This window comes from Rosa rugosa, chromosome 6 (assembly GCF_958449725.1).
Source record: "Rosa rugosa chromosome 6, drRosRugo1.1, whole genome shotgun sequence".
NCBI lineage: Eukaryota > Viridiplantae > Streptophyta > Magnoliopsida > Rosales > Rosaceae > Rosa > Rosa rugosa.
The window spans coordinates 9,535,943-9,548,671 of record NC_084825.1 but is presented as its reverse complement, the minus strand read 5'-3'; the positions used below and the strand labels follow the sequence as shown (position 1 = coordinate 9,548,671).

The following is a 12,729-nucleotide window of genomic DNA, read 5'->3' as shown; positions in this document are numbered from 1 at the left end:
TAGCAGCACTGTTTTTTGTTGATATGGATGGCCAAATAGGCATATTGGAGAGAATATTCTGTTTTTGGTAGGCTAAAACTATTTGGCTTTTGGCCGACTATAGGAGATGCTCTTAGGTGAGGTAAATGACGATCATCTGTCAAATGTCTTCACTCCTTCGATGCTTGAGTCAGTCATTGTATTAGTGTTGACAGATGAATGGTATTTGAGTAATGAATGCCTATCCTTAATGAGGAAAGAAGATGCTTTCTATAGAGACACTGGGGCTATTCCTTATTGGTGTTATTCGATGCGACTTGTTGTGCTTAGATTGGTTCTAGAGACCACCTTTTGAAAGGATGTTGTGTGTTTGCATGAGGGCGCGTCTAGGCATGATCCTCATTGGAAGTATTGCTGGAACCGTAGGTTACTCTGACAGGACTTTAGCCAGGTCAGAATAGTCATTGGATTTGTGCTATTTCTATTTAATGACAAGTCTTATTTAATATTTACAGTAGTTTTATTTAGGATTAAATACTGTTTAGTCCTTGAACTTTTGCCTTAAAAACACTTCAGTCCATGGCCTTCTAATTTCACATGTTTAGTCCTTGTACTTCAAAATTTCGAACCAATAGGTCCTTGCCGTTACTCTCGGTCTAAAAATTCCGTTGAAATGCTGACGTGGCAGTCTCTCCGCTATAAAATGACTATCATACCCTCACATTTTTTTAATTTAATTTTTTTTTCCTTTTGTTTATCTCTTCTTCTTTTTTTCTTTTTTTTTTTTTCAGGGAAATTGGCAAATTTCTCTCTCTTCTTCCTGATCTTCACCAAGGGCCTCTCTCTCTCACACACACTGTTCTCTACAACCAAAATTACCCCAAGTTGGGTTCCTCTTCTGCGGCGCCATCACCTTCGCTCAGCCCTCGGCAGTGCTCGCCCTCCCTTGGCCCGAGCCTCGTGGCCAGCTCTCTCTCTCTATCTCTCTGTTTCTCTCTCTCTCTCTCTCCAAATCCCCAAATTTGGAAAACTCAAAACCCCCTCACCTTGCTTCTGGAAAATCAAGCTCACCAACTTCCCCCACCAGTTCTCCGCCGTCCCTCTCATCATCGACCACGACGCTGCCGCCGCCGCTCAGACCAGCACAACCCACGACGCCGCCCGCTCCCACTCCCTCAACTCCTGCTTCAACCTCACCACCAAATTAGAAACCCTAGCCTCCAAGCGCCCCAGCCTCTCCATCTCGATCTACAAATCGAATCAGCTGACGTCATCGTCGGAATCGGAGGCGGCATCTGAGAAGAAGTCGCCGTCGGAGCTGCGCGAATCGATGGGATCGACGATTGGTTGTGATGGGTGCACCAGTGGGTGAGTCCCGCGGGTCGGGTTGGTTTGGTGGCTCTGGGTCTCTAGGTAGGTCAGGGGACTGTGGTGATTGAGTAGAGGAGAGAAGGGTTTGGTAAGTGATTCCGGCGCGGCAGCATGGTGACGAGTGATGGAGGAAGAGAGAGAGGAGGAAGAGAAGGAAGAGGGTGCTATAATGTCGACCGTAAAAATTAAAAAAATAAAGAAAGAATAAATTTAAATAAAAAAAAAACAAAAACAGAAAAAAGAGAGAAAATAAATAATTAATTAATTAAAAAAAATGATGTGAGGGTATAATAGTCATTATATCGCGGAGAGACTGCCACGTCAGCGCTTTAACGGAATTTTTGGCGGGAAAGTCACGGCAAGGACCTATTGGTTTGAAATTTTGAAGTACAAGGACTAAACGTGTGAAATTAAAAGGCCAGGGACTGAAGTGTTTTTAGGGCAAAAGTTCAAGGACTAAACAGTATTTAGTCCTTTTATTTAATATATAACCCTTACAATCATCATTTAGATCCAAAGATCTTTCTTCTGATAAAGCTTGCAAAATGTAGGGATTAATTTGTTGTTTATAACAAAGATGCAAATAAGACTAAATAGTTTATGCCTTTTTTGGCTAGAAGTTTTATTCCTACTTGGACTGCTCTAATATGCATGAAATTGGTAATTTTTTGCTCTTGCTTTAGCAACTTCTTGAGGAGTTATCATCAGGAGATCTGTTTCTCATGTTGTACAGGAAGTTGTAAACTCCACTAATTTGAAATTGTGACAATCCAACATTTCAAAACTTCCTCTGAATTCTAGAATTCTAATCTTTGGATTGAAGAGCTTTTTACCACATTTTCAATTTCATTGAATTCGAACTCTTCAGCATTTAAAAGCGGAACTCCTTTCTTTTTTTCAAAGATACTTATCATTTTAATTTCTCTGGCTACTAGGTGGAGGTTTTTCAAATTTGATGCTAGTCAAATTCGTTGTTTGCTCTGGAAAAATCATTTTTGGAACAAGATTCTTCATAGGTTTTTCTAATGGTTTAAAGGCATTAGATCTTTTAGATCTGATCGGTACTGGAATGCTTTTTCTTTCTTTCAATATTTTTTTGACAAAATCCAGTATTTCATTTTGATCATCAATTTTTCTACTAACACTTGTTAGCTGTTCTTCTTTCTTTTTTTAAGGAAGATTTTTGATATAATCTAGTTTATTTTCCAATTTTTCTAGTTGGGATAATTCTTATGGTAGTTTTTCTAGATGATCTTGACATCTAGATAATTCTTTCAATAAGTTGTGATTTTTTTCATTAGAAAATTTTAATAGAGAAGTCAATTTCTCTATTATTATTTCAGACTTTTTTCTCATAGGGGGATTCCTTTTGAGCTTTAAAGCATCAACTTGGGTAGATCTAACCGATGCTTAAATAATCAAGAGGTTTTTGTTCCTCTTCAAGGGTTCTTTGATAATTTTAATTTCTTCTTCAAATCTATATTCTTTGTTGAACTCAAAAAATAATCTTCTAATAATCGGGAGTGTCTCTGCTAAGCCTTGATCTAAAATCCTTCAGTTTTTTTTTTTCAACTTTTTTTGTTCTTCTAGTAATTCTTGACTAGTTTCTTTGCAAATAGTAAGCAATTCTGTTTTAGTAAGGATTCAAATTATGGATAATAAAAGTTAACTGTTTACCTTCGAGTATAGTGGATAGATCTATAACTGCAATATGTCAAATAAACAAATTCAAGAATATGAATGGACTCACTATGCTCCGTCAAATTTTTGTTGAAAGTAAATCAAAATTGGAGTAATGAAAGGATAATAGTAAGAGAAGGTTAACCAGTTACCACTTGATAAATTTTTCCAGATTAACAAACATAAACTGATAGAGGACAGCACGTGGCAGACACATGGTTGATCTGGATGGTATGCAGAGCTGCATACTAGAATTTACCCTCCTAACAAAATTGCCACATTGATTTTTGACTAGGCCCATGACTCAAAAATCTTTGACTAGGTCTAATGGGAATGCGCATGCTTTTCAGTTTTACACTTTTACCAGACCAGGTCAAATTACCTTGGGCCAAAAAAGCCCTCGTTTCTTGAGAGGCATAATACGAAATTTTTTTTTTTGAGGAAAATGTTAATGATTAAATTATGTAAGATCAGAAAATTGTGCGCAACTTTACAGTAACTATTGTAGAATTGGAAAGTAAGTAAATGTTTGGATATTAGAACAGAAAATGTTCTACATAAGGGCACATGTAACAGAAAGCTGAAAAATAACCCTCTGAAACATGAGGGGCAGCAACTATGCAAGTTTGTAGTTATATACCGTCAGTTGATCATCGACTGGAAGTAGAAAAGTGCCCCCCGAAAACAATTCCAACAAAATTCCAGCAAATATGTGTTTATGTTCTGAGAATGCACCTAAAAAAGCCTTTGTTCATTTCAGGCACATCCAATCCTACCCTGCACCTATCATCTTTTCTGCATGCCACTTTGAGAAGCCCTCCACCAGGGCCTCACTCATCCATGCATGCCGGCATCTACCAGTAGCCTCTTGAACAGTCAGCCAAGTTCTGTTTCGAGTGCTCTGTTCTGGCCATGACTCAAGCTCCTCCTTGACGAACAATGCAAACATAGCAGCTCTACATATACCTTCTGGGTTCAACTCATCCTGGTGAGTTTTACTCTTAAATTGGTAATACCCCACTAAATCCTGAAAGTCAAAAATATCAACAGGTGCTAGTTTAGTCCATCTAATGAGACAAAACAACAAATGAGCTAATTGCATGGAGAGGGTGATTTCATAAAAGTAGCACTAATGGATACCCAAAAGCATATTCCATGCCACTAACCCAGTTTGAAACACAAATACTTTCACTCTATCGGACCTCTCCAATGTACAAAGGGCAAAAGTTTAGGAAAGCAAAAAAATTATGAAGATGTATTTCACCATTAGTTCTCCTCGAACCCCAGCTTCTTCAATAGCTTCTCTTACGGCAGCTTCCTGCACAGTTTCATCATTCTCCCAGCCTCCCTGTAAGTGAGTAATGTATTCATAAATCCAAATAGCAACTTATTATAAGCGCTCTATTTCCTAAATGGCAAAGAAAGCACATAATACTTGTCATAACTCTTACCAACTAGAAATGCAAAATGCTAATGAAGCAGCTATTGGACAAAAACGGGTACAACATTAGCACCAGAAAAAACATATCCCCCCATAATCCAAGGTTATCTTTTTATCAAACTTCAGATGCATAGAATTCCAATCCTAACACAAGTCTTCAACATACTGCGATTGCTAATAGAGTATCTCCAACCTTCCTAATGTAAGCACTAAACTGCTTTGCTCCTACATATGTTAAGAGGCTCTTCTATGACATTTTCTCAATCCACCCTCCTTCCAAAACATAAAATTCTAATACCCATTTATCAATTTTCTTATATAAAGTTTTTATCAATGTTCAAGATGGTCCGATATAGAAAACAACTCCATAAAGAATAGGAATGAAGCAAACAAAGAAATGGATTATCACAAAACCCTGTGACACGGGAATTGAAAGTGACCGTCCGATGATTCCACTTCCACTGCATTCAATCTGTCTTATTGATATAACATCTTATAACTAGTGAGGAAAATTTACCCAGTTCATAAACATTTGTTTCATCAGAATCCACTCCTAACATGTATTTCCTTGGGCAACATGTTTGATACTCCATAAAGAATAGGGATGAAGCAAAGAAAGAAATGGATTATCACACGACCATGTAACACAGAAATTGAAAGAGAACGTCCGATGACTTCCACTTACATTGCATTCAATCTGTCTTACTGGTATAAAATTTTATAACTAGTGAGGACAATTTACCCAGTTCAAAAGCATTTGTTTCATCAGAAATCACTCCTAACATGTCTTTCCATGGGCTACAACTTTAACCCCTAATCACTCACTGTCTTTGAACCACCTATCCTATGTTTGCCTCTGATCATACCATGCTATAGTCATCCCATACTAATTTAACTTAATCAAATTGCCCACCCCTAGTGAAATTTTGATAATTATTGGGACAAGCTTCCAAAAAAAGAGTAAACAACAAAAGGAACCAAAAGCATTGTATTGAGCAACACCATAGGTTACCCATAATTTGATTTGTTGATCAGTAGCTCAGCGGATATGCCATTTATAACCACTAGAAAATTGCTAATATTTTCTGCTTTTAGGTCTTCAAACCCCAGGATCATGATATTGGCACTTAAATATAGGCAATTATGGCACAGGCATTAATATCACTCTAATAACCCAAGTGTTCCCAAATAGCAGTCCTATGAACCTCCAACTTGATATCAACTACTGGTCCGCGACCTACCTCTAACCCAATTTTTTTTGAAGCATAACAGATGTCACAACTTTAAGCTTCTGTTATCATTGTATTTGTCAGTTAAGGTAATAGAAAGAAAAAAAAAAACAAATAAAAAAATAAAGGCAGACACTGAATAAAATTTTGGAATAAAAGACATAATAAAATTTTGGAATAAAAGAATGTAACATTTTAAAACTGCAATGACTACCTTAGGAAATAAAAGACCTGGTCCACTGGATGAGTTAATCATAAGGACCTCAACAATCTTCTCAGAATCAGCATCGCCACTCTCATCAGAATTTCTGTACCTGAATGGAATACACCTGTTAAAGATCACCTGAGTTAGTTTCTTCATATCAGGAACACAGAATATAAAGAATCCATGTACAAGAAAGAAGTTATTTTAAGATAAGTTACAACAACCAATATTTCAATCACTAGCTTGATAATAAAAATAAAGCTTCTCTCATCGATCTTTAGCAAAAAATTGGAAATTACAAGGTGTATTGTGCATTCACAACTTGTCCATATTCCTTAGAGCTTACTTCCGAAGTTAGAGCAGATTACAAATAATTACTTCTTAGAAAGCACCAGTAGACTCACTCTTGAAACAAAGAAGCCTAAAGAAACCAATTTCTATAGCTTCTCGGTATCCTCAGTGAACCTTTTTCATCTCCCTTTCCATTTGGTTCTAACTAGAATCACCACACTTATTTATAACAAAATGCCCAACAAAGAGTTGTGTGAACCATTTGAAATGCTGGTTTGACATCCAATAAAAATTTACATATGTATATTGAACCACCTTCAAGAAAAAGGAATCAATTTCAAAAGCAACACCCCACCACCTTCAAGAAAAAGGAATCAATTTCAAAAGCAACAACCCCGTGTGACATGGCTTTTCTGTAAGCACAGCGTAACAAAGAGGGCCACACACTGATGGAGGCTTGAATAATTACAATATTCATTTTCTCAAAGCCACAAAGCATCATGCCCCACAAAGAATATAGCTATCAAACATAAAGCTACTCATATGCTTACCCATAACTTCTGTACTACTGCAAGATTATGCATGACATGATCATTAACTAAGCATCTCATTTCCAACACGGAAACAAACAAGAGATTCCAATTCATCTAATTGGAGAGATCGCCAAAAAGCAAGGGAGTGACCACTTTTCGCACATTACTGATATACCCGAATAGAATATTATACTCAAAGGAGAGCCAAACTGGCTGGCTTGGAAATAAGGACTTCAACTTTCCCTCCTAAGGAATTCACCTTACACAAACCACTTTTTCATGCAAAGCTACAACTCGTCCAAAATAGTTGCCCCAATTAAAATTCTCCCAAATCATATCACCTAACCTATCATAATCATATTCATTAAAAGATTATATTTTACCAAATTTCTAGCTCCCCCAACAACACAAAAGTAATGACACAGTTTCATAAAAGTTGGAAAGCTCTCAAAATGAAACAAAACACAACCTCACCACAGAACCCCCCCCCCCCCCCCCCCCCTCATATGTGATCGACCCAACCTCTCTTAAAAAAAAAAATCACAGACAGAGCTCACACAAGTACATATAGAGGTCGTTGTTTGTCCTAATAAGCTATCATTCCCGACCTACCATGCCATAAACACACATCTGTACATATGTCCAAGCACAATAATGCAACAGAAACAGATTAATCCCCACTACTTCAAAAAAAAAAAAAAAATCAAAATCCAAATTAAAAGTTTGCCTCCATTGTCCCCAAAAAAAAAAAAAAAATCCAAACTAAAAGTAACCAAAAATCATGCAAGCATGGGAAACACATAGGTCCCCCTTAACCACCACATAAACAAACACCATACACATCAACATCAACATCAACATCAACATCAATCAAAATCAAATAAGACACAAGAACAATCATCTAATTAATATAAATTTCATTAACCAATAATCAAATAGATACAGAGATATAGTGATACAAAGAAACTCACGAACCCGGCAACAAGGCGACACCCGGCCTCGTAGCGTTGCTGATGTCGACCCGTACGGGCCACTATATCACACATACTAAGCCCCCAACCGATCAACAAACCCCCCTTCCTTCCTTCCTTCCTTCCTTTTTTTTTCGATAATGTTTTCAAAGATTCCTCTCCTCCTTCTTCTCCTGGGCCATTGACCGCACAATGCTCACGCCCGCACGGGATAACTCGCCCACCCCTGGTTCTCTGGGCTTCCACGGCGGCGACCGGCGTTCTCTCGCATTATCCAATGGGTGCGGTTCGAAATTAGGGTTTGGTTTGCACAGAGAGAGAGAGAGAGAGAGAGAGGGAGAAATGAGGGGTTCGGGAGAGAGAGAGAGAGAAGGGAGAACAGAGAAAACACAAAAGAAAGAGAAAGCGTTAAGAACGGATCGGACGGTGATGGTGGTCAAAGTCACGTGGTTGATTGGTCAAAATGCGGGCCCTACTTTTTGTAGATTTTTTTTTTGCTTTGTGTATAAGGCGCTCCTATACTAAACGCAACTCCTCGCACGCCAAACTGTGTGATGGAAGGAGTCCGCGGATTCTGTGGGCAATGGTTATGAAGATTGAGGTAAAAATTTTCTCCATCACTCTGTGGGCAATATGGAATTAAACTCAAAAACAACGCAAGATTACAATTGTCATTGATTGAACTACACCAAGGGGAAGGGGTCCGGAGGTTTGTGCTAGGCCTGGGCGTCAGGACCCGAAGGACCGAGAACCCAACTCGGACCGACCCAAAAAGCCCGAATCAGTTCGGTTTTAATGAGAAATATTTCAGTTCGGTGCAAAGCCCGATCCGATCACAAACTCTCGGTTCGGTCTCGATCTTAGGATTTCCCGCGTTCGGTCCACCGAACTGACCCGATTTTTAAGTTACATGTGACATGATATGCTACATGTCAGTACCTTATTATATATTATATAATATATTAAAGAATAGACTTATTATAATATTGGCTTATTTCCCACTAGGCTTATTATAGTATTGGCTTAAAAAAAGGGCTTATTATAGTATTGGCTTAAAGAAGGGGCTTCATTTCACGATCAAACCATCTCAGATTCTCAGGTTCTCAGCCTCTCTCTCTCTCTCTCTCTCTCTCTCTCTCTCTCTCTCTCTCTCTCTCTCTCTCTCTCTCTCTCTCTCTCTCAACCATCTCAGGCCCTAGTTCTTCTCCAAATCCCCGATTATTCAATTTGAAAACCTAAAACCCAGTTCATTTCTTCCCAAATTTAATGGCATCAACACAAATTTCTTCCCAAAGTTCAAGTTCTTAATCGGATTCCGATTCCATTCATTCCAATTCGAGGATGAGACCCAATACGAGGAAGACAAGGATAAAGAAGATAAAGTCATCATGAAACCACTGAAAATCCCACCACATTTGACACGCTCGACGTTGTTACGAGCTGCTGATGATGACGAGTGTTTGGGCTTGCCTTCTCTTTGAGACTCTACCTTTCTGAGATTGCAATTGCCAAAACCAGTCGAAAGTCATCGGAGAAGCTCCGGCTGTCGTAGCTAACAAATCTGGATCTGGAGACCTTTCGCTCGAACGAAGAAGCTGAAGCAGTGGCTTGGCTGTTGGGACTGCTGTCGTCTTCAACCTCACCCACCGTAGTTTCGGACCGAAAAGCCCGAAAACCCGACACTAAACATAACGGGTCGGGCTTCTGTCGGTTCTCACATCTTAAATAGACTGAACTGGCCCAGACCGATTACTTCGGGCTCGGTCTCGGTTCTGGCAAAATCCGGGCTCGGCCCGACCCGAGCCCAAGCCTAGTTTGTGCTAGATTCATAGAATCATTTAATAAAGCTCATTTTATATTAACCTCCAAGTGAGCCTATAGGGCTAGGCTAAGCACGGCGTGGTTCGATACTGTTTGAGGCCCAAACTGTTAGGGCTGGAGCCAGGATTTCGAAGTAGGCTGGGGTAAATACAAAAGTTTTGAAATATTTGAATATAAATAAATTAAAGCTAATTGTCAAAATACACCATAAACTTGGAAATAATTGTCAAGTTACACCCCTAACTTGCAATTGCGAAAATTAACCCTTTGAACTTAGCGAAAACTAGGGTTGGGCATAACCGAATTTAATCCGATTTTCTGACTGAACAGCCCTGAAATATGCGGGTTAGTTACCGAATCGAAAGTGAGAAGGAAGAAAACAAAAAAAACTAGAACCGAAACCGCTTCCATGCGCTTATTTTTGACCGATTAAAAATTGACCTGACCAATTTTCAAATATATTTATAAAATATATATATATATATATTTAATATGTGTCAAATATTGATAGGCTAAAATTTTCTATCTGGTGCACCCTACCGGAGCGAATGACCACGAAACCCTAATTCCCACAGCTGATTTCATTTCTTTCTCTTTCACAAAAATGAAAACGAGAGTTCTCTCTCAACTCTCATTCTCTTTGAAACGAAAAACCCACACCTCTCAATCTCTCACTTTCTCAATCAATCGCGCTCATCAATCTTTCTCTGTCACTCTCTCAGTTTTAGGTATGTTTCATTTTTCACCGTAATGTTAAGATCTCTCACCGTAATGTTCAATTGTTCATTCTTGAATCTGGGTTTTGGTATGATGTTCTTGTTATTTGGGTTTGTTTGTTAGTCTAATAGAGAAATATGGTCTCTTTCTTCTGATTTTTTGAACTTTCGAGTTTAGGGTTTCAATTTTAGTGACTTAGTGTTATGATTTGCTTGTTCATGTATCCAAAAGAACTACATGATGCCTTCTTCTGTTATTGCTTGTTCATGTTCTTCTTGCATAACTGTGTTTATACTATAGATTGTGTAAAAATGCTTCATGGGTTTATAAGTTTATTAGAACATGCTTGGTCTGTTAATGCTTTTGCAAAATCTGTAAAAATCAAAGCAATTCTATTAGAACATGCTTCATTGAACTGTGTGAAAATTAGTGTTCTGTTAATTAGAAATACGGATTGTAACATTGAAATCACTCAAATCAGATTGTTTATTATGTTTAGTGTTTTGTTACAATTATAGTTAGAATCAAGTTGACTTATGTTATCCATTTCACTGATCTTAGGATGGAAGTCAACACTGAGGCTGCTGCAACTGGAAGCAGCATCGAAACAACACCAACAAGCACATCATCGGCTCTTGTTTCATCTGATAAACCTCCGTTTGCTCAAGTTCAATCTACCCAAGTTTCTGCTCAGGTTCAACCTACTGATGCAGCAAGCAGTCAACTTCCTCTTGCTGATACTGAAAGCAAGAAAAAGAACAAGAGCATAGCATGGGATCACTTCACCAATCTATTGAATCCTGATGGTTTAAAGATGGAGAAGCCTCGAGCCAAGTGTAATTACTGTCCCCAGACATACTTTGTGCACTCGAAGTCGAATGGGACTACAAGCATGAAGAATCACATGCTCTATCAATGCAAGAAGTGTCCCCTCTACATCCCGGCAAAAAAACAGAGACATCTAGCATTTGATTCCGTTGAAAATGGTGAAACTATGAAAGCTTTTAGTTATAATGAAGATGTAGCTAGGATTGCACGTGCTAAGATGGTTATTAGTATGGGTCGTCAACAGGCCGAGCTGGGCTGGTTCATAGCCCTTACAATTCTTTTACATAATGACGGGCTAGGCTTTATTATAAATTTCAAGATCCAAGCCCGTCCATATAAACCGGGCCTTGCGGGTTTTTTTTCGAGTCAGGTAGCCCTCGTTTATCCGGAACGGGCCCATATTCTCTAGTTCCAAATAATAAATAACTTAATCTACATTTAACTTTTTAACTAAGTAAGTCAATGAGAGTTCTTAAAGTATAACCTACAGTATTTAATTTTGGGAAAGAACATGCACATGTATGTGTGTGTGTCAGTGTGTGCATTGCTATATGTGTGTGTGTAGATATATGTTTGTATGTGTGTGTGCGCGCGCATATATATATACATATCCTATCCAGAGCGAGGTTAGGGTTTAGGGTCACTTTTCGGTCTCATATCCACATTTTGACCGTTCAGTTTTTAGGTACTACTGTATAGATCATCTTTACAAAATTTCAGCCAAATTGATGGTCGTTAACGCATTGTTAACTGCCTTAAAGCTGGTACGGTTCAGGGTGGACAAATTCAGTTCGTCCATTGATTTAAGTGAGTTAGATACCTTAAAGATCATCAATTTGGCTGAAACTTTGCAGAGATGATCTATACATTAGTACCTAAAAACTGAACGGTCGAGATGTAGATATGAGAAAAAAAAGTGACCCTAAACTCCAACCTCACACGTTAATTTCAGAGTGAGGCCTCACTCTGGATAGGATCTGTACATATATATATATATATATATATAATTAACTACATAGTATAATATTTAATTTATGGGCCTTTGGCGGGCTGGGTCTATGGGTCAGGCAGCACTACTAGAATAATGTCATTAGACATCACCACTATTAAATCGGTCAGGATTGCACCTGATGTTAAAAAACATGTTAACATCAGTTTGTGAAGAAACCGATTTCTATGGTTATTATAGACATCAGTCACCAAATAAAACGATGAGAAAAGTTTTGTTCGAAAAATTTTAAAAAACGCGGAGGGACTAAGTTTTAAAGTTTGAGAACGCGGGGACTAATAATTTCATTTCCCCCCACACTTACTATTTTTTTCCGCTTTCTCTAAAACTTTCGAACCCTACCTCCGCAGCTCACCTTGTCGACCTCGTCATTCTCTAAAACTTTCGAACCCTACCTCCTTCTTCAGCAGCTCACCTCGTCGACCTCACCTTGTCGACCTCACCATTCTCCAAGCCGCCTCTGACCTGACCCCGAGTCCCCGACGTCAGTCTCTGACCCCGTGTTCCCCTGCCTCGCTCTCTGACCCCGAGTCCCCGATCTCGTTCTCCAGACCTCTAGACCTCGAGCTTGATCTATCATCATCTGCACTCCCAGTCCGATCGATCGATCTGTTTGCCTCTTTCTCTCTGCTTTTCTCTCTCTCTCTCTCATTA

General features: G+C 38.7%; 2 protein-coding genes across 2 annotated transcripts; one reads left to right on the top strand and one right to left on the bottom strand.

The window, feature by feature from the left end:
• Positions 1 to 3,548: 3,548 nt before the first annotated feature.
• On the bottom strand, positions 3,549 to 8,074 carry LOC133713536 (nudix hydrolase 16, mitochondrial). The gene is made up of 4 exons (XM_062139580.1): positions 7,705 to 8,074; positions 5,915 to 6,029; positions 4,295 to 4,378; positions 3,549 to 4,057 (listed from the first exon to the last, which is right to left on the bottom strand). Exons 1-4 carry the CDS (start codon positions 7,773 to 7,775, stop codon positions 3,803 to 3,805), a joined length of 525 nt encoding a protein of 174 aa, XP_061995564.1. The 5' UTR covers positions 7,776 to 8,074; the 3' UTR covers positions 3,549 to 3,802.
• A 2,052-nt stretch (positions 8,075 to 10,126) lies between these two features.
• Positions 10,127 to 11,475, top strand: LOC133716185 (uncharacterized). Its single transcript, XM_062142905.1, has 2 exons — positions 10,127 to 10,249; positions 10,800 to 11,475. Exon 2 carries the CDS (start codon positions 10,801 to 10,803, stop codon positions 11,473 to 11,475), a length of 675 nt encoding a protein of 224 aa, XP_061998889.1. The 5' UTR covers positions 10,127 to 10,249; position 10,800.
• Positions 11,476 to 12,729: the final 1,254 nt, after the last annotated feature.